General features: G+C 50.6%; 1 protein-coding gene across 5 annotated transcripts in view; it reads right to left on the bottom strand.

Annotated features, from left to right (window-relative positions):
- Positions 1–455: 455 nt before the first annotated feature.
- Positions 456–21612, bottom strand: part of RPS6KA2 (ribosomal protein S6 kinase A2) — a 358054-nt gene continuing 336897 nt past the window's right edge. For 4 of the 5 annotated variants that reach the window (XM_033234244.1, XM_033234245.1, XM_033234246.1 and 1 more), the window contains 7 exons: positions 20658–20747; positions 18730–18888; positions 15427–15588; positions 11800–11876; positions 10152–10269; positions 4727–4864; positions 456–3817 (listed from right to left, as the gene is read on the bottom strand). In XM_033234244.1, the coding sequence (XP_033090135.1) occupies positions 3692–3817; positions 4727–4864; positions 10152–10269; positions 11800–11876; positions 15427–15588; positions 18730–18888; positions 20658–20747 (870 nt within the window). In that variant the 3' untranslated portion in view covers positions 456–3691. The remainder of the gene's footprint in view (positions 3818–4726; positions 4865–10151; positions 10270–11799; positions 11877–15426; positions 15589–18729; positions 18889–20657; positions 20748–21612) is intronic. The other variant, XM_033234243.1, reaches the window with a different exon arrangement.

Genomic DNA, 21612 nt, shown 5'->3' with positions numbered 1-21612 from the left:
TGCACATGCATGAACTCACCCACCCGCATACGTGTGTACACACTCATGAACTCACCCACCTACACACACATGTGCACACACAAGCACACACACGTGTACATACATATGCATGAGCTCACCCACCTACACACGTGTGCACACATACAGACGTAAGTACACACACGTGCACATACATATGCATGAGCTCACCCACCTACACACGCACACATGTGCACATACACATGTGTACATGCACGCATATGCATGAGCTCACCCACCTGCACACACGCACGCACAGGGCTCTGAGGTGGAGTGGTCACGATGCCGCTTCACCTCCCCATGAGGGGTCACATGGTAGTGGCGGAGGTGGTCATGGCCTGAAGCCAGCGGGAGGGGCCAGAGGAGTGGGGAGCTATCCAGACTGTTATTGGTAACAACACAGAAAGTCCAAAGGTTATTGTTAGGCTAGAAAAAGATTACACTTCATAAAACCATGTTTATTCAAAAAAATCTATTCAGAAAGTCTGGAAAGCGTAATAAATATCTGTACAGTGGCCACCCATCTCAAACATGAATTACAAAGCAGGAACATAAAAATGATGTGTAAACATAACTGCTGAGCCAGTGAACAAAGTGCTGAGTCAGGAGCGAGGCAGAGAAGCGTGCTCAGTAGAACGACACAGACGCTGCAGCCTCCGTCCTCAGCCCCTCAAGCTGCGCTGGAGTCCACCTGCCGCCCTCTCCGCACTGCTCAGGGACCGGCAGCATCCTTCTCCGTTCTCGAATTTGCATGACGCTTAGAAAGGTAGGAGGCAGCAAAACCGTGTCAGAAATGAACGGAGTGCAAATCAAACTTTGCCATGTGCTTGAGAGAATCAGTAAAGCGTTAGGTAAAAATCCCAAGTGCAGCTTTAGGATAACGCCATTTAATGAACAATACTGGCTAACATTAAGTACTACTACCACTTTAAAATTCAAACAATCTTCCAAACATCAATACATACACAGTTAGTTTAAAATCACAGACAAATCGGACTTGAGGGTAAAAGTGAAATCCTCACCTCTTGCCCATGTTTGACTTTGGGGTGGAATTCAGCAAAGCTCTCCCACTGCAGATTGAGAGAATCAGGTATTTCTCCCACACAGGGGGCTGCTAGGGAAGGAGGACCCTATAGGGTGGCCAGCAAGGGGCCACTCGCAGTAGGTCAGGAAGCCTGAGATCTAGGGTTCAGTGTGCGTATTAAGTTCTGTGATTTTCATGACCCGGGGGCGGGGGGTGGTGGTTATGAGATGATCTGTGTGAGCAAAGAGAGCCAATTAACTTTTGGGGAGGTCTATGTCATTTGTACAAATCATACGGAGCATTTCATTTGGCGTGGAGGTGCGCTGGGCTGGCAAAATGCGAATTCTAAGAACACCTTCATTTACATGTCGACTGCTGCTTGAAAGCAGTCACTTGCTATTTCACTAAGGGTTTTGAAAGCTTAGTTTAACCTATGATACCATAGCTTCTTTAGGCTGACTTTTGTGGAAGGATTTCCAGTATCACTTTGTTCTGGATATGGGAGGGAAAGTAGAGGTATTTCACAGACCCTCGGCGGAGCAGGGCCAAGCCAGTGTTCTCCTCCGCTAATGTACATCAAATATATGTAAGGACAGAGTTCGCTGTGACGGGGAGTCTCGTCGGTCCCTTTGGCATTCTTAGAGTTCAGAAGCTAAGTCTGTACAAACTGGGATGACTGAAAAAGAGCACGAGCTTGTGCCTGCGTAGCAAGCAGAAGAGGTGATGACTTTTGTTCATTTCTGGGAGGACAAATTTGTGACCTAAGGATTATCCACTTTTTCCTAAGTTTCTAAAAAGAAATGAAATAATTAAGACCTAAAAAGCAAATTCATCATGGTGGAAGTAATTCCAGCCTTGGGAAAAAGCATCTTCTATGGAGAAAATATGAGGGATGCCCTGTGGGCACTATGGAAACAGGTACTCAGTCAGACTTGCTCCTTTTATGTTTTGTGGTTCTCTAAGAAAAAAAAAATCTTCATGGATTAAAGCTTCTGAAACAAGTTTGTATTTTAAGGTCTGAAAACAATCAGACCAAGCTAAGGAGTTATTTTTCAGAACGCAGCACATTTTTTTGTGTTTGTTTTGTTTTGTTTTGTTTTGAGTTGGGTACTAGAATCGAGATGGAGGGGGAACAAAACCCAACACAGTAACATCTTCTCAGGGAAAACCTAGCTGTGGCCAACGGACGCCTCCTGAAGCTCCGCTTGCTGCAGAGGTGGGGCTCTTCAGTAATGCAGGGTGAGGGGGTGAGCGGCACCCCCTCCCACCCAGTCCACTTGCTGGGTCCCCTGACTTGGGGGCCGCCGGGGAGCATCTTCAACACCCTTACGGGAGAATGAAGGACCCGTGTGTTCCCTCTGCGGGCTGGACTGGGCGTCGAGCCTCCTGCCCGGAACCTCTCACTCGATTTTGCTCAATGAAGGAGAGCACAGCATGGCTAAATGCCCCCACACCCACCCTGTGTGCACACCCCAGGGAATATGGATCTGTGTGAAAACAGATCTGTGCAACAGAGACACAAAACGCAACACAAAGCCACAGCATCTACAAAGTGCATCGCTCCTGCCCACGCTGATCTCCGCTGCCCTCCGACCTGTGCCCCTGGCCCTCAGTCTGCTGGGTGGGGCCTGCGTCTCCCTCCAGCCTCCAGTTGGACTGAGAAGGACTGGGTGGGAAGCCACAGAGCTCCATTTCTCAAATTCACAGTTTCTCCGTAGACCAGAAAAATCGAAGTGAACACAGCAGAACCACAGCTTTGGGTGAGCACACAGGAAGCTGACACAGGGCTGAGAAGGTGTGAGAACCCATGGCTCCCTGCAAAGCCTCCAGGTAGCTGTGTGACCACCGGAGCTGGGGACCAAGGGCAGCCCAGTGCGCTTGGCCCCCCGGGGGAAAGCCGAGACTGGAGGTGGACACAGGCTCCTCCGGGAGGCCCCCCCTTCCATCCGTGGTGACATGGAGCTCTCAAGGCAAAGATCCAGTCCGCCTTGCTGTCGCCCGGGCTCTTACTCCTCCTTTGAATTTGGGACAGAGGATAGGATGGGCTACCCAGCACCTCAGGCAAAAACTGAAGGGCGAGGAGGAAACAGCTCTTTGGATTATTTTGGGCAGAACCAGGCGTCTCCCCCTGGACGCCACAGTGCCAACCCCCTCATCCAGCCCGTGGGGAGCCCCAGGATACCAGGTCACCCCAGCCCTCCAGGGCCCTGCAACCACCGACGGCTGCGCCCTCGCACTGCCCCTTTCCCACCAGGTACCCGGGACGTCGGCATCGGGAGTCTGACTAAACCGACCGGCTTCATAACTGGAAAACAGATCTCTTGGCAGAAATAGAAGCCGTGATATGAGAAGACCCGCAGGTTCTGAAAGAAGCCCCTGGCCTCGCACGGGCACGTGAGGTGAAGGGGCGCATTTGGTTTCGCTTGGGAGAAAAGAGAGCGGGCGGCGAGGCTGGCGCAGTGAGGCTTGGAGAAGCCCCCGGGTCAGGACCCTCTCCGGGGTTGAAAAAGAAAACACGGATATGGCGAGGGCGGGCGCCGCCTCCCTGCTGGACTTGTGGTCACTCTGGGTGCCAGACGGGCTCCGAGGCCGGGGTCTGCGAGCCCACGAAGACGCTGGCGGGGGACGCTGGGGCCAGGGTCCCACCTGCTACAACCGCGTGGACGTGAGTCTCTTCATGCCTCTGCGCTGAGCCAGGTTGGACGACAGCACGGGCTCCAGCCGCGGGGCCTGAGGTGTTCTGTTTAGAGCAAAGTAGGTGGCGGCCATCGCGCCCTGCAAAACAGAGGACAAGGGTGAGAGCCGTGGTGCCTCACTCCAGGGGTGGAGCCGGAGCCCGGGGCCTCCATGGGCCTCAGCTGCCCCCAGGCAATGTGGGAGAAACCAGAGCTTCCCCGGGGTCCCTGCAGCATGGGGTACTGTGAGCCCGCACAGGGGGCCAGCGCCGGGGGCCCCAGGAGACAGGGGGCTTCTCATTCCTGCACCTGCCCCCCGCCCCGTGCCACCCTCGCACTGTGCTTGTGCCTTGGGGGAAAATGTTTTAGACTCTTGTGGAGCCCCCAACCTGAGGTTGCGTGATCCCCTGCATTCTGACAGTGAGGCCAGGTCTGTTTTGGGGCTTGCTGGGTCCTAGGACACACGCACAGCAAATGCCAGGGCCTGTCAACCTGGACTTTGGCCACCGCTGAGGAGTCTGGACTCATCTGGAGGAACAGGCATATCCTGGAGTGAATCCCAGTCCTCAGAATGGATCTGGCGGGGACTGCTCCTAACTGGGTCATGCCTAGTCCCGCTGGGGTGGGACGCTCTGTACTTCTTGGAAGAGGAGTCCCATCCAGAGGATGGGGTGCCTGAGAGGCAACTGCTGCCTGAATGTAAGTCACTTACGAAGTGGGGACTTTTTTGCATGTGTGGCCTAGAATGGAGGCTTTGAACTTGAGTGGAACAGCCACACCAGCGGCCACCACGTCCGCAGAAGCTGCCACCTAATCAGAGAGGAGCCTTGTGCGTGACTGTGCGTGTCTGGTGAAGTGTGTGAAGGTGAGTGGGCCGGCGGTGCAGTTTGGGGCTGCTATGGGCTCTTTCTCTGCACTCCGTGGTTTCTTCAGAGTAATTGCAAGGTGTCAGGCTCTTTTCTGGGTTTCCCATTCCCACCACTGTGTCCTCACTGTCGCCTGCTGGTACCTTCACCAGGTGCACGTCCTGTCGGCTGAGCTGGTTTTGGGACAGGTACTCTCTGTTGACCACCCACGGGTGTTTGAGCACTTGCATCGCCGTCAGGCGCTGATGAGGGTCCACGTGGAGCATCTTGGACACGACGTCCTGCCAGGGAAGGGCACGAGAGTGCAGGGGATGGTTGGATCATCTGTGCTGGGTCAGAGAGCCTCCGCAGCAGAACTTCTTCTCTCCCTCTAAGCAACACCCAACCACTATGCTATGCGAGTGTGGGTCTTTGCATTTTGGGGTCAAGTGTTCACTTTCAGGTTTAGAAGTATGTCAATGGTTTTTAGCTTTAAGTATCAGCAAACTTAGAAGTTCACTGAAGGTTTATCTTTTATTAAATTTTTCATGTCTAAAAGGAAGTTAAACGTGGAAATGTTAGATGATGCATGTAAATCGATGAAACACTGTTTCTTGTAACAATGATATCTTTCCAAAGGGAGAAGCTGAAATAATAAATATTCCACAGGTAGAAATCAACTCATCATGACGCACATACTTACATTTTTTATCAGGACTACCCACAGATATTTACTACAAATAATCACAAACTGTAACATCTACAATCTGGAGCCATCAGATATGTCCAATGGGTTCATGTGCAATAAAGGTCTTTTTGTATTTCATTGTAAAGTCATAGCAGTAAAAACCTCTAAAACGAGACTCCACATGTGTGTACACATACACACACAATACAGTGCACATTCTATTACAGTGAATTACATTTGCAGAGTACTTGGTTACAGTGTGAATTACATTTGCAGACACACCTGATGCTTCTGCTGTAATCACCATAATCATCCTTGAGGTAAATGGGGCAAATATTACTTTTCCTAATTTGCAGGTGAAGACATCACTGCCCGAGGAAGATCCAAGATGAGAATCCATCTTCTATCCACTAGCCTACTCTCCTTCCTTATTGTTCCCACCACGTTTGAAGAGGTAATAAAATGAATTAGAATGCGGTTGGGCGCGGTGGCTCACGCCTATAATTCCAGCACTTTCGGAGGCCGAGGTGGGTGGATCACTTGAGGTCAGGAGTTTGAGACCAGCCTGGCCAACATGGTGAAACCCGTCTCTACTAAAAATACAAAAATGAGCTGAGTGTGGTGGCATGCGCCTATAATCCCAGCTACTTGGGGGGCTGAGGCAGGAGAATCACTTGAGTCCGAGAGGCAGAGGTTGGAGTGAGCCGAGATTGTACCATTGCACTCCAGTGTGGGCTACATGGCAAGAGTCCATCTCGAAAAAAAAAAAAAAGAAAAAAGGAAAAAAAAAAAAGAATGCATATAGAATGTGAAGTGGAATTACTCATTAGAATTTTTGGTCATGAAACAACTAAGAAATACTATGCACAATAACAATATCTTTTTTATACAGAAAAATCTAACGCTGTTTGATATTTGATAACATTAACCTTGGTAATTTCTTGAAACAAATATCTCCTAGAAGTATAAGTGTTGTTATTTTTGGGTGTAAAAACAGAAGCAGAGTGCTTTATTAACTCTTTCATGATCTTACAGTCAAGACACTGAGAGAAGCAGTATTTTTTACTCTATACCTGTAGGATGTGGAGAAAGACATACTAATCTGTAGCCTTGCTGGTGTTTGGAGGACTGGAGGTTCTGTTGTGTGCTAAGTAAGAGAAAGGAAGAGGCACGGGGAAAAGACGGGGTGGGATGTGCTGATGGCGGGGACTGGTGGTGAGGGGCAGGAAGGGTTGGCGAGGCCCTGTGAGGCGGCAGAGACCTCCGCCTGCAGTAGTGATCTTCACAATGTGCCTTTGTCCTTGACTCTGCTCCTATCCCAACACCTTCTCCCTGCTCCCACGCCAGCTTCCAAGATGTCCTTCCAGACAAACCACCAGCACCCACGACCTAGTCTGAGGCTCTACTTTGGGAACCAGAACTAAGACAAGTCCTACACTCATTTAAGACAAAGTGAGGGTGTGGACAGGAGCACTTGGACTGTCAGGGTCTGACATCTGGGATATGCTCACTAAATGCCAGCTGCCATCACCTCTGCCATCATTTCCACAATCACCCTCACCATCCTTCCTCCCTTACCCTCATCTTCACCATCACCTCCACCATCATCCTCACCATCCTTCCTCCCTCACCCCCCACCACCCTCACCATCCTTCCTCCCTCACCCCCACCACCACCCTCACCATCATCTTCACCATCACCTCCACCATCATCCTCACCATCCTTCCTCCATCACCCCCACACCACCCTCACCATCCTTCTCCATCACCCCCACCACCACCCTCACCCTCATCTTCACCATCACCTCCACCATCATCCTCACCATCCTCCTCCATCACCCCCACCATCATCCTCACCATCCTTCCTCCATCACCCCCACCACCACCCTCACCATCATCTTCACCATCACCTCCACCATCATCCTCACCATCCTTCCTCCCTCACCCCCACCACCACCCTCACCATCCTTCCTCCATCACCCCCACCACCACCCTCACCATCCTTCCTCCATCACCCCCACCACCACCCTCACCATCCTTCCTCCCTCACCCCCACCACACCCTCACCATCCTTCCTCCATCACCCCCACCACCACCCTCACCATCATCTTCACCATCACCTCCACCATCATCCTCACCTTCCTTCCTCCCTCACCCCACCACCACCCTCACCCTCATCTTCACCATCACCTCCACCATCATCCTCACCATCCTTCCTCCCTCACCCCCACCACCACCCTCACCATCCTTCCTCCATCACCCCCACCACCACCCTCACCATCCTTCCTCCCTCACCCCCACCACCACCCTCACCATCCTTCCTCCATCACCCCCACCACCACCCTCACCATCCTTCCTCCCTCACCCCCACCACCACCCTCACCCTCATCTTCACCATCACCTCCACCATCATCACCACATCACCATCCTTCCTCCCTCAACCTCATCTTCACCATCACCATCATCACCACATCACCATCCTTCCTCCATCACCCCCACCACCATCCTCACCATCATCTTCACCATCATCTCCACCATCATCCTCACCATCCTTCCTCCATTACCCCCACCATTACCCTCACCATTGCCCTCATCATTATCCTCACCACAATCACCTTCACCATCATCTTCACCATCTCCACCATCATCCTCACCATCCTTCCTCCATCACTCCCACCATCAGCCTCACCATCATCTTCACCACCATTTCCACCATCATGCTCACCATCCTTCCTCCATCACCCTCACCATCATCTGAACAATCACCCTCACCATCATCTTCACCACCTTCACCCCCACCCTCACCATCCTTCCTCCATCACCTCCACCATCATCTTCATCACCACCTCCACCATCATGCTCACCATCCTTCCTCCGTCACCCTCACCATCACCCTCACCATCATCTTCACCACCTCCACCATCACCGTCGCCATCATCTTCACCACCACCTCCACCATCACGCTCACTATATTTTCTCCGTCACCTCTACCATCACCCTTGCCATCCCTCCTCCATCACCTCTACCATCACCCTCCACCATCAGTTGCCATGCTTCCCCATCACCTCCACCATCATCTCTGCCATTACCTTCCATTATCTCCATCATCACCTCCACTATCATCTCTGCCATTACCCTCATTACACTCACCATCATCCCCATCACCTCCACCATTACCTCCACAGTCACTACCATCACCTCTCACTATCATCTCCCACCACACCCACTATCACCTCCATGATCACCACCACCTCTGCCACCACTTTTGCCATCCCTTCATCACCTCCATCATTTCCCACCATCACCTCCACAATGATCACCTCCACCATCACTGCCGCCACCTCTGCCACCACTTCTGCCATCCATCATTGCTCCCACCATTACCTCCACCATCATCACCTCCACCATCCCTCCATCATCCCTACACCATCACCTCCATCATCACTCCTGCCACTATCTCCACCATCATTTCCACAATCATCCCCTCCACCATGCCTTCATCATCACCTCCATCATCGCTGTTGCCACCTCTGCCACCACTTCTGCCATCCCTACACCATCAACTCCATCATCATTCCCGCCATTACCTCCACCATCATCTCCACAATCGTCACCTCCACCCTCACTGCATGAGGTTGTACTGAGATGACAACAGCAGAATTGGAATCAGAGCCCCTGACTCCTTCTCTTCCAGCCCTTTTACATGAACATGGGAAACAGCTGTTGGTGCTGCTTACCAGTGGCTGGATCATGATTTACTATGGGATTAGATAGGAATTTGATGATGCCAAGTAAAAAACCACCTGATGGTCAAAGGAAATAAGGCAGGTTATAAACTGTGTGGACTGCAGACAAGGCCAAATTCCAAGTATTTTACAAGAATAGAAGTACATCTCTGAACCAGAGCTTTACTTGGTTGGTTTATGAACATGCAGGACAATCATTCTGCAATATTGCTAAAAGCGTGGTGGTTAAATTTATGCGTCAACGTGGCTGGGTTATGTTACCCAGTCTAGATGTTGCTGTGAAGGTTTTTTTCAGATGTGGTTAACACTTAAGTCAGTCGACTTTGAGTAAGGCAGTTACCCTCCACAATGTGGGTCAGCCTCATCCAGTCAGTGGGAGGCCTCCTTAGGAAAAAGACTGTGCTCCCCTGAGGAGGAGGGAGTCCTGTGGCAGACGGCCTGTGCTGGGCAACTGCCCCATCCGTTCCTCCCTGGGGCTCCAGCCTGCCGGCTGCTCTGCAGCCACAGACTCCCCATCCCCACAGTCACGTGAGCCAATTTCTTACAAATAAATCTCTCTCTCTCTCTCTCTCTCTCTCTCCACACCACACACACACACACACACACACACACCACATTCGGTTTCTTTGGAGAACGCTGCATAACATACCAAGACAGTAGAAAATGTGAACATGCTAAAAATGTTTTTGAAAATAATGTTTTTAGATGAAAGGCTTAAAAGATGCCAAGGATAAGGCCAGGCATGATGGCTCACACCTGTAATCCCAGCACTTTGGGAAGCTGAGGCGTGTGGATCACTTGAGGTCAGGAGTTCTAGACCAGCCTGACCAACATGGTGAAACCCTGTCTCTACTAAAAATACAAAAAAGTTAGCCGGGTGTGGTTGCACACAGCTGTAGTCCCGGCTACTTGGGAGGCTGAGACAGGAGAATTACTTGAACCCAGGAGACGGAGGCTGCAGTGAGCTGAGGTTGTGCCACTGCACTCCAGCCTGGGTGAGACAGAGTGAGACTCCATTTCAAGAAAAAAAAAAAAAAGATGCTGAGGATAAAATACCTATACTACTTATATAAAACCTATCCACTGGCTTCCTCAGAAATGATATGGCTATTTCAGAATCTGAATATTTAAACGCGACGCTGGGACATGTACTCACTTTGGCTGCGTCAGATATGGAGTCCCAGTTTCCCCCAGAAAGGGCGTACTTCCCACTGCCGATCCGCGCCAAAATCTCCTCAGGGGTATCGTCTGGCCCATTTGCAAAAGGGGTAAATCTGTATAATTAGACAATTTGTGGTAATGAGCTTCCATTTTACAACCTAAAATAAAGTTTGCAAGTTGCTATCACCCCTTGGCTGTTAAAAAGAACAGCACTTTGCTTCCCCCTCCTCTGCTCTGCAGCCAGGATTCACAGGAAAGCAGAACTTACCTCTTAACACTATGCCCATTTTCCTTCCTTAGCCATTGGGTGGCTAGAGGTTGATGGGCAAGTGGGAGAGCCCTGTGAGACCTGTGCTCTATCCCCCCTGGACCCAGGTACGCTGGGATGGGGTGGCCTAGTGAGTTGCCTGGTGCCATGGTTTCCATGGTGACGGTGTAGCATCATGCAAGACAGCCTGAGACGTGGAGTCTGAAAGACCCACGGTGGATGTATTACCAACTCTGTGTTCTTTGACAAGTTAACTTTTTGAGTCTCCATTGCAAATGCAGAGTGTATGCATGAATACACACACATGCTTGGTGCAGCCCTGACCGTATTCCAACGTGTGGGAGGTATTCCTGGTGTCCCACCTTCACACACACCCACACACTCCTAGAAAAGGAAGGATACGTGTGCTGCCAGCACTTCCTCTAGTGGGAAGGTTTGTGATCTAGTTTTCCATATAGGCAAAGTGAGTATTAGAAGCATCACAAAATAACCTGACTGTGGTATTGGTAAGAAACTGAGGTTCCTTCCTTTGCTACTGCAGTCCTCGGGGTGTGGCTTCAGGCGCCTGATTTACTCTTCTTCTGCTGCGGACACTACCTATTGATGAAATACGTGAAAAGCAGGCCAAGCTCATTCATTTTGATGGGGGCACTCAGGCCATTTTGCTAAAGCAAACAGGATTGGATGGTCTAGGGTTCTTTTCTTTTTGCCTCCATTCAAGTATTTAATAAACATAATAGGAACCAGTGGATCTTGCAGGATCCTAGACTTTCCTGCCTAGAAGCAGCCACAGGGTGTCCTCTTCTCACTCAGGGGAGAGGGAAGGGAGGCCGGTACAGGTTCAGGTGTTTAGCCCAGAGTCATGGCTAGTGGCGAGTGGGGCTCAGATGGAAGTTAGCTGTCTGCATGGCAGGCCCAGGCCACTTTTTGTAACACCACGTGTGTCACCACAATGAACCGGCCCGCGCATGACTCATGACCACGAAACCCAGGTACAGACACTGTCTGACCCTGAAGCTGCTATGGATGCTTCTGGTTTAAGAGGATGTCTGGAAGGCACATCTGTTGCTACCACTGAAGACGGTGGCAGGGTCAGCAGAGAGAATGGGGACTATGCTGGCAAAATGTTGGATGTTTTGTTCATGAGCTGAGTGTAAAGAAAATGGGTGGCTACATTTCTTGCTCTTGTCCAGTCGTCCTGAGGGGCTAAGGAAGTCTGCGAGTGTTCACTCAGGGTCTGGGGGTGTTTGCATACGCATTGGGTTTGCCCACATGCGCACACTAGGACGGGGCTGGCCCTGGTCCCCTAACAGACCAGTCGCTGAGGCTGCTGTCCCGTGTCTCCTCCTGACACCTGTTTGAGGCGACTGCTTACCCTGCCAGCATGGTGTACAACAGGATTCCCAAACTCCAGATGTCACACGCCGCATCGTAGCCTTGCCGCTTCAGGACCTAGGAGGGAACGACAGGACACCGGCATGCCCTTCACGAAGGACGTTCAGGTTGACAGCACATTTCTCCGGTGGCATCCCATGCCAGCAAGCTGGGGACTAGGAGGAGGACAGCGCTGTGTCTTTGGTGTGGCCACTGTTTCTTAATGCAAAGCCAACCCTAAGGTGCTGCAGTGGGACTCCTCCCAGGACAGCCACATGGTGAACCAGTGCTCTTGCCAGACACATGACAGACAGGCTAAAAAGGAGGGCCTTAATTTTTAAGGCAGAAGGATTTTTCTGTTATGGTGAAATACGTATAACATAAAATTGACCATCAAAGCCCTTTCTAGGTGCACAGTTTAGTAGCATTAAGCTTATTCACATCGTGGTGCCAACATCACCACCATCCATCCATAGAGCATTTTCACCTTCCTAAAATGAAACTGTCCCCATTAAACAACAACTCCCTGTCCCCCAGCCCCTAACACCTACCCTTCTACTTTCCATCTGTATGAATCTGACTCCTCTAGGGACCTCATATGAGTAGAATTATGCAATGTTTGTCTTTCCGTGACTGGCTAATATCACTTAGTATAACACCCTAAGGTTCTTCCACGCGTCAGAAGTTTCTTCCTTCTGCAGGCTGGACAATGTTCCGCTGTGTGTACACGCCACGATTTGCTTACCTATTCATCCACCGAGGGACACTCGGGTACCTTCCACCTTTCGGCTGTTGTGAATAGTGCTGCTGTGAACATGGGTGGACACATGTCTGTTTGAGTCCCTGCCTTCAATTCTTTTGGGTATATACCCAGAAGTTCCATTCTGGGCTACATGATAATGTTTAATTTTTCTGAAGAACTGTTAAAGCAGCAAAACTTGTATGCATCCTAGGATTACATACTTCAGTAGAGGGCAATCCTCTGAGATAGTTACAGTTGAGTTACAACAAAGGAAGCCACATCAGTGCTCATGGATTACTGCATATGATTGGATTTAGCATTAAATATTGAGTCGGGAGAGCTCAGCTCAATTTCCTTAGAGATGAGAGCGAGAAGCCTGTCCTTTCCTCTCTGTATCGCTGCCACCGTGTGCGAGCCTGCACCATGGAGGGGACCAGCCAGCACGTGCTGAATGAATGTGGCGCTCATGGTGCAAGCCTCACTTCCTAATCCATCAGCTGGGCAGCCTTCAGCAGTCACTTACACACACGGAGCTTGTGCTTTCTGAATCTGCGAAACATGGTTAATAGATTATACCCTGCCTACTTCGTATGGTGGATGAGAGTAAAAGTAAAAAAAAAAGTTGGTCAGGTCAGAAGATCGAGACCATCCTGGCTAACACGGTGAAACCCCGTCTCTACTAAAAAAGACAAAAAACTAGCCGGGCGAGGTGGCGGGCACCTGTAGTCCCAGCTACTCAGGAGGCTGAGGCAGGAGAATGGCATGAACCCGGGAGGCAGAGCTTGCAGTGAGCTGAGATCCGGCCACTGCACTCCAGCCTGGGCGACAGAGCGAGACTCCGTCTCAAAAAAAAAAAAAAAAAAAGTTGGTAAAAGTGCTTTGTAAATGGCAAAGGAGTTTCACAACCTAGGGCATTCTATAATCAATAAAATCAATATTGTGGGAGACCAGAATATGCCACCCCAAAATATGCTGCACAGGCGTGAGGGGCGCTGAGCTGAAGATACATAAGAAGAAGCAGATGCAGGAGAGCTCTTTGTCTTCCATTTGTCTAAAATCAGGACATGGATTAAGACAAAAGGTACCCACCCCCCACCAGAGAGGACAAAGGCTTTCCCTAGGAACAGCTTTGGACCCACGTGGTCCCATATGGAACCAGCCTCCATCAGCCAGCCCTGTACCTCCCCAAGCTGCAGTCCCTGAAGACCCAAAGCCCCCTTCCTTTGTCTTGCCAGGTCTCTAAAAATTCTCTGTTCTTTGTTGAAGATGTCATGTAGGCTGGACTCAAAGCCACCTCTGTCAGAACGACTCCTTCCCTGGGCATCTCCCATGCAAACATCAGAAGATGTGTTAGTAAACTTCTTTTTCTCTTGTTAATCTGTCTTTTGTCACAGGGGTCTGGTCCAGCTAAGAATTTATGAGAGATGAGGAAAACGTGGTTTTCCTCCCCTGTAATATTATCAATATTAATGTTGATTAAGTAAGGCAAGAACAGAGACTTATAACCTGGTTACTTTTTTTTTTTTAATTTTTATTTTTTGAGATGGAGTCCTGCTCTTTCAACCAGGCTGGAGTGCTGTGGCGTGATCTTGACTCACTGCAACCTCCGCCTCCTGGGTTCAAGCGATTCTCCGGCCTCAGCCTCCCGAGTAGCTGGGACTATGGGCACACACCACCACACCTGGCTAATTTTTGTGTTTTTAGTACAGACGGGGTTTCACCATGTTGGCTAGGCTGGTCTCCAACTCCTGATCTTAGGTGATCCACCTGCCTCAGCCTCCCAAAGTGTTGGGATTACAGGCATGAGCCACCACACCCAGCCAAACTTGGTTATTTTTAAAGGGGCCACAGATTGCTTACGTGTCTGGATAACCCCTGCATAACCTAAAACAGCCTCTCAGCCCAGCCCCTGGCTGCACGTCCATTCATGTCTCAGCACGCAGAAGCATCTTTACCATGCACCAGTGGCCCTGGGTGACCTCTCAAATAGCTCCAAGACCCCCACGAGATGCCAGGCATCTCAGGCCTCACTGCTCGCTTGCCTCCCCTCCCACCGGAGCAGCTCTGGTCCGGTTCCATCAAGAACCCGCGAGATCCACACAGACTCAAGTCTGCCTTCTTTCCCAGTTCTCTCCTCCCCCACCCCACCAGCAGCGTCAGCCACCGCCCTTCCCGTCCTCTTTTTACCACCGGCTCAGATTCAGTGGCTTTTCTCAAAGGCAAGAAACTGGGCTTAGCTTTATAAATACATCCTTGACTTCAGAACCTAATGGAACTTGTTCCTGGGAAACGTGAAAAGAGAGAAGTTCACCAGGTGCCTTGACAGCTGCTCTGAGTGGGGCTGGGAGCAGACACAGACACTGACCAACGTGAGCTTTCAGTGGCAAATCACCCTGGAGCCCTGCGGTTCTCAATCTGACAGCTGCTGACTTGCTGCTGCCGGGGAACCAATCTGGAGTGAGAACTGGGGTGCAGAGGAAATCCGTAAACATAGTTGCTCCCTGCGCTGTGAGGGATCCATTTCCCACCCCAGGTGAATCGCAGCTCTGTGTCCCGGTTGTATAAGGAGACTACAGTGTCATCTCTCTAACTTGGAATAAATATGGAGATTTCATCCAAATTGTCTACAGAAGACAATTTTACATAAAACTGTTACTGTTGAAAAGTTTTTTCAAGTGGGAAAATGAGAATAAGCACAACTGTGTTTAAGCAAGATTGGCCTCTGGCCCAGGAGACTGAAGGTTCTCATTTCTGTTTCCCAACACCACTGCTGACGCGGCTCAAGCCGCCTCTGCTGTCCCCGCTGTCCAGTGGCTCTGCAGTGGGAGGGGCAGAGCGTCTCTTTGCGGACGGAGGGGCCTGGGTCTGCAGGCTGGGAATGCTCACCTCCGGGGCCACGAAGTTGGCCGTGTAGCAGGGCGTCATGAGCAGCCCGTTCCCCGCGCGCAGCTGCTTGGCAAAGCCGAAGTCACAGACCCGGATGGATTCCGGGCTCCCCGACTCATCCCTGTACAGGATGTTACTCGGCTTCAGGTCTCGATGAACAACCTGCAAGACAGAAGGCACAGTGCCTACTTGGTGGCCAAGAACTGAGCAGGAGAGCGAGGGCAGGTGCATTCGAGGGGAGGGTGCCTTTGGGAATTGCCTTCCCAGCAGGTCCTGCAAGGAGGCAGCAGGTCAGCAGTGTCAACAGCTGCTGTCTTCTCCAGAGGGTCCCCCACCTTCTCCTCTTCTCCTGTGATGGTCAGTCACATCTGAGCCCCTCGTGTCACCTGCTTTTACAGTGAATGAATATTTGAGTAAATAAGTGAGCACCTCTCCAAGATGAGGCTGCAGCTTACTGGAGCTGTCACATAAAAGGAAACGTGGTGAGCTCTGGTGATGGGAATGAAAAGCATTTTAAAGATGATATTCATTCAGTAATTATTCCCTGTGTGCCCACCCCCACGCACTGTCAGGTGTTGGAGCAGCACCAGTGAGCGGCACAGATCAGGCACCTGCTGTCCTGGGTGCACCACCTCGTGGGGGAGATGGACCGGGGCCATGTGATCATGCAGTCACTCTGCAATCATGCTCTGAGGCCTCCCATGGAGGACTGTGCTGGCTGCAATGATGGTGGGGCCAGCGCACCTCAAAGCAAAGCGGCTATTTAGGGCAGAAAGCAATGTGTTCTGAGGGGACAGAGGGCCATTGTGAGGACATGTGGCATGTCTTTGTACAGCTTGGATCCTGAACGCCTCAATTGTCCTAATAAAATCCAGTGGGAGGATGTAGAAGGGAATTAAAGGGACACGCTCCAGCAGTCAGGCCTGGTTTGCAGAGGTCCTGACGGCAAGGAAATGAAAGATTGTGGTTTCACTTCCATTGCCTCCCCTCATTAAATATGAGCAGATCTGCAGAAAACATCATCCGAAGGGCTTCCCCTGAGTTTGACTGTACTGGGAAAACCTGGAAGAGCTTAATGCTCAAGACCACCGGGTGACCACACAGAAAAGACCCAGTGTGTGGTCCTGGAAGAATATTCCCCTATTTGGAGATGACTGCATTCTGAAAGCTCAGGACTACGCACACAGCTGGCTAAGACCATATTTCCTGCTTCAGGAGAAACACTGGGAAGAGACGGCGCACAGGGGAACATGTGATATGGTACAGCCGCCTCTCTGTGAGGCCAGGGCTGGGACGGAGAGCACTGCCTGGAACCAGAGGGCCGGCATCCAACCACACTGGCCACCTACTCATGTGTGACCTTGGGCAAGATACTCAAACTCCTGTGCCCTTCGCCTGTACAGTGGGTGTGATCTAGGGTTAGGGAGTCAGTGAATGAAGAGCTTGAAGTGCAGCCTGGATCACGGTGAGGCCTACATGAACCTCAGGCATCACCACCATCCCTGCCTCAGCGCCCCTGCACACTGGTTAATGAATTCAACTTGACCCATTGCAAGCAACGAAAATTCTCAATTTCCTTTGATTAAGGCCAAAGTTTTTTGGCTAAAGTTGATACAAATGATTTTAGACTCTCAAAGGGTAGCAGAGTCAGCCACCCCAAAATATGCTGCTTTGCCATAAGGATTATTTTGAGCTGAAAACAACTGAAAAGATGCAGATATAAGCAAAGCCCTCTGCCTTCCCCTTCTTTACCTAAAAGCAGGATATAAATGGGTAAAGGTGTCCCTCCTGCCCTCTCTGCCTGGAAGGACGGAAGGGAAACTCTAGACCCTTACAGCCTGGAGAAGCCACCAGAATAGTCTCCGTAACAAATGTTCCTGACTAGCTCTCATCTATTAGTTTCCCATAGACTTAGCTTCCCACAGTTTGCTGCCCTAGAAATGCAGTCCTTTGTCTTTGTTTTCTTTTTTTCTTTCTTTTTTTTTTTTTGAGACGGAGTCTCACTCTGTCGCCCAGGCTGGAGTGCAGTGGCCGGATCTCAGCTCACTGCAAGCTCCGCCTCTCGGGTTCACACCATTCTCCTGCCTCAGCCTCCCGAGTAGCTGGGACTACAGGCGCCCGCCACCTCGCCCGGCTAGTTTTTTGTATTTTTAGTAGAGACGGGGTTTCACCGTGTTAGCCAGGATGGTCTCGATCTCCTGACCTCATGATCCGCCCGTCTCGGCCTCCCAAAGTGCTGGGATTACAGGCTTGAGCCACCGCGCCCGGCCTCTCTTTGTTTTCTTTAAAAATTATTATTCTTTTTAAAATTAAAAAAATTTAAAATGTGAGACAGAGTTTTGCTCTGTCACCCAGGCTGAAGTGCAGTGGCGTGATCTTGGCTCATTGCAACCTCTGCCTCCCAGGTTCAGGCGATTCTCATGCCTCCACCTCCTGAGTAGCTGGGATTACAGGTGTGCGCCATCATGTCTGGCCAATTTTTGTATTTTTAGTAGAGATGGGTTTTTGCCATGTTGGCCAGGCTGGTCTTGAACTCCTGACCTCAGGTGATCTACCTGCCTCAGCCTCCCAAAGTGCTGGGATTACAGGTGTGAGCCACTGCACCTGGCAAATTTATTGTTCTTTTGTTAAAATGCTACATAAGCTCAAGTTCTAACAACTCCTTGGAGTTATTCATGGCTGAGTGCTCCCATGTGTATGTGAGATGCACATGTTAATAAACTTCTGTTTTCCTCTTGTTAACCTGTCTTTGGCCAGTGTTGTTTATAGGGCCTCCACCGAAGAACTAAGATGGACAGAGGGAAAAAAGAATTTTTCTTTTTTTTGAGATGGAGTCTTGTCCTGTTACCCAGGCTGGGGTGCAATGGTGCTATCTCAGCTCACTGCAACCTCCGCCTCCCGAGTTCAAATGATTCTCCTGCCTCAGCCTCCTGAGTAGCTAGGATTATAGGTGTGTGCCATCCTGCCCAGCATTTTTTTCTGTTGTTGTTATTATTTTTAGTAGAGATGGGGTTTCACCATGTTGGCCAGGCTGGTCTCGAACTCCTGACCTCATGATCCGCCCGTCTTGGCCTCTCAAAGTGCTGGGATTACACATGTGAGCCACCACGCCCAGCAGGGAAAAGAGAATTTTTCTTCCCTTGCACGTCACTGAGCCTCCAGACACAAGAGGGACAATGGTGGCATGGAAGGAATTCCAGGACAATCTGCGTTCTCAGCTCTTGAACCCATAAACCCTTGTGGTTTAGGTTCCCTCCCTGAAGCTCCCTCCTCCCTGATGGCTGCCCCAGGCATGGCTCCTACCCCCTGGGAATGGAGGTAGTCCATGGTCTTGGTGATGGTGCACAGGACGTCACTGGCCTCACGCTCTGAGAAGTATCTCTGCTGGAGGATGCGGTCCAGGAGCTCCCCGCCACGCATCAGCTCCATCACCAGGTACACGAACTTGCCATCGTCATAGACCTGCGGAGTGAAGAAGGGGCGCACATGGGCCTCAGGGACGCGCACGTCACCGCACGTCACCAGGGCTGGTTACTGCAAAAGAGCAACTACTCCAGAGGGGGCAGTAGAGGAAGTCAGAGGGGAGAGGCTGGGACCACAGGGTCCTATGGGAGTGCAAACAAGGCTTCTGCAGGGAAGAAGCGAATGGCCATTCCTGTCATACCAGATGTGCTCTTTTTAGGAAGAATATGGTTTTAATAATCCACTGCTAAGCAGGGACTGAGCAGGGACATACGAGATGGGTGTGTCCTTAGCTGAGATGAATGGCTTCATGACTCTGCCAGGAGATATTTATTATTATTATTTTCTTGAGACGAAGTCTCGCTCTGTCACCCAGGCTGAAGTGCATTGGTGCCATCTCAGCTCACTGCAACCTCCAGCTCCTGGGTTCAAGCAATTCTTCCTGACTCAGACTCCCAGGTAGCTGGGATTATAGGTGCACATCACCATGCCCGGCTAATTTTTGTATTTTTAATAGAGACAGGGTTTTGCCATGTTGGCCAAGCTGGACTCAAACTCCTGACCTCAAGTGATCCGCCTGCCTCAGCCTCCCAAAGGGCTGGGATTACAGTTGTAAGCCACGGTGCCCGGCCTGCCAGGAGATATTTAGAAATGCACATATTGGCAAACCGCCTTGCAAGGGCAGGGCCTCAGGGCAGTGTTTTTCAAAATGTAATGTGCATCCAATCTTGGGGGATCTTGCTAAAATGCATGCTCCGGTCCTGCAGCCTGGGGTGGGGCCTGGCCCTCTATATTTCTAACCAGCTTCCCATGATGTCTGTGCTGCTACCGCACAGACAGCACTGAGTGGCCAGGCGCTGGGAGCGCAGAGAGGCTAGGCAGAGTCCAGGGCGAAGTCACGTATCAGAGCCATGCTGTTGCTTCAGAGAAGCAATAGAAAATGATGGTTTCCTCCATACTGGCTTTTATCTCATGAATTCAATAAAAACAATATGCTCTGATTATTCTTTTTATTTTTTGATTTTTTGAAATGGAGTCTCTCTCAGTTGCCCAGGCTGGAGTGCAATGGTGTGATCTCGGTTCAGTGCAACCTTCACCTCCCAGGTTCAAGCAATTCTCCTGCCTCAGCCTCCCAAGTAGCTGGGATTACAGGTGTGTGCCACCACACCCAGCTAATTTTGTATTTTTAGTAGAGATGGGGTTTCACCATGTTGACCAGGCCGGTCTTGAACTCCTGACCTCAAATGATCTGGCTGCCTATGCTTCCCAAATTGCTGGGACTACAGGTGTGAGCCACCGCACCTGGCCCACTCTGGCTATTCTTATGCCAAGCTTGCTCGTTAAGACCCTTTGCATCCGTGAGGGAAACTGAGGTAGGCCCAATACCCTATGGCCCTAGGTTCATAATGCTGGAATCAGTTTGGAGTTGGAGCATGAGGAGGAAAATTGTCTCCTCTCTCTGCTCCTGGATCCCAAACCCTGCAGCCTGTGGGCCTCTGTGAGAGACTCCACCTGTGGACTGTCATTCACACAAGCTCTCTCTTCCTCTGTTTTACTTGCTCCCTCCATGACTGGGGTGGTGGCTATCAAAAAGACTTGAGTACAGAGTCCAGCAAGTCAGCTGCAAGTGACTGAGATATGTGGGTGGTGGAAACCAGCTCAGACAGGCATGAGATATGAGAAAGCTTGCTCAGAGTGAATGGGAGCTTTTTTGTGTCAGTTGAAGAAACAGAAGGAAGTGGAGATGCCGCTGCACGAGGACCACTCACATCTTTGAGGGTGATGATGTTTGGGTGCTGGCCGTACCGCAGCAGGATCTCGATCTCTTCCGAGGGGTCTCTCTTGCTCTTATCGATGATCTGGAACAAACACAGCACGTGGCAGTGAGAGGTCTACTTTAGGCTTCCGGGTGGTATCTGCTGGTGGACCCTTGAGTTTGGATAAAGTCTGGCCCCAGGTGGCCCAACCACTACAATCTCACACCCGACGAAGAGATAGCCTGAGATTGCCTGGAAATTCATGGCGAGTCCTTTCTTTCACAACTAGCATTTTACATTTAAAAAGAGGAGTACAGGCTGGGCAAGGTGGCTCATGCCTGTAATCCCAGCACTTTGGGAGGCCGAGGTGGGCAGGTGGCTTGAGGTCCAAAGTTTAAGACCAGCCAGCTTGGTTAAGATGACAAAACCTAGTCTCTACTAAAAATACAAATATTAGCCGGACATAGTGGTGTATGCCTGTAATCCCAGCTACTCAGGAGGCTGAGGCACGAGAATCGCTTGAACCTGGAGGCAGAGGTTGCAGGGAGCTGAGACAATGCCACTGTAACTCCAGCCTGGGTGACAGAGCAAGACTCTGTCTCAAAAAAAAACCAAAAAAAAAAAAAAAACAAAGGAGTACAAGACTTCAGACATGAATGTTAAGATGTTATAAGGTTGGAGGGAGAAGCATGTGTAAGGTGCTCATGCAACTGCCACCAAATAACAGAATGTGTCCCACCCTCCGCAGTGGGTACCATCCTCAGCAAGCCTCCAGCCACTGTGCACCTCCTGCCTTGTTCTGGGAATTACAAACCGGCCACAAAATGAGGTGAGGCACACAGCTCTCACCAAGAGATGTTGGGGATGGTGTGCAGGTCAGACCTGCCCTGTTGTTTAGACACATGCAAGCTCCCTTCCCTTGCCTAGCATCTGTAGCCGATGTCTTAGGATAACAGATAAAGTTGTT

The sequence above is a fragment of the Trachypithecus francoisi genome, unplaced genomic scaffold (assembly GCF_009764315.1).
Source record: "Trachypithecus francoisi isolate TF-2019V2 unplaced genomic scaffold, Tfra_2.0 Lachesis_group15, whole genome shotgun sequence".
Classification (NCBI taxonomy): Eukaryota; Metazoa; Chordata; class Mammalia; order Primates; family Cercopithecidae; genus Trachypithecus; species Trachypithecus francoisi.
The sequence above is the reverse complement of the archived record's forward strand: the minus strand, read 5'-3'. Positions and strand labels throughout refer to the sequence as shown.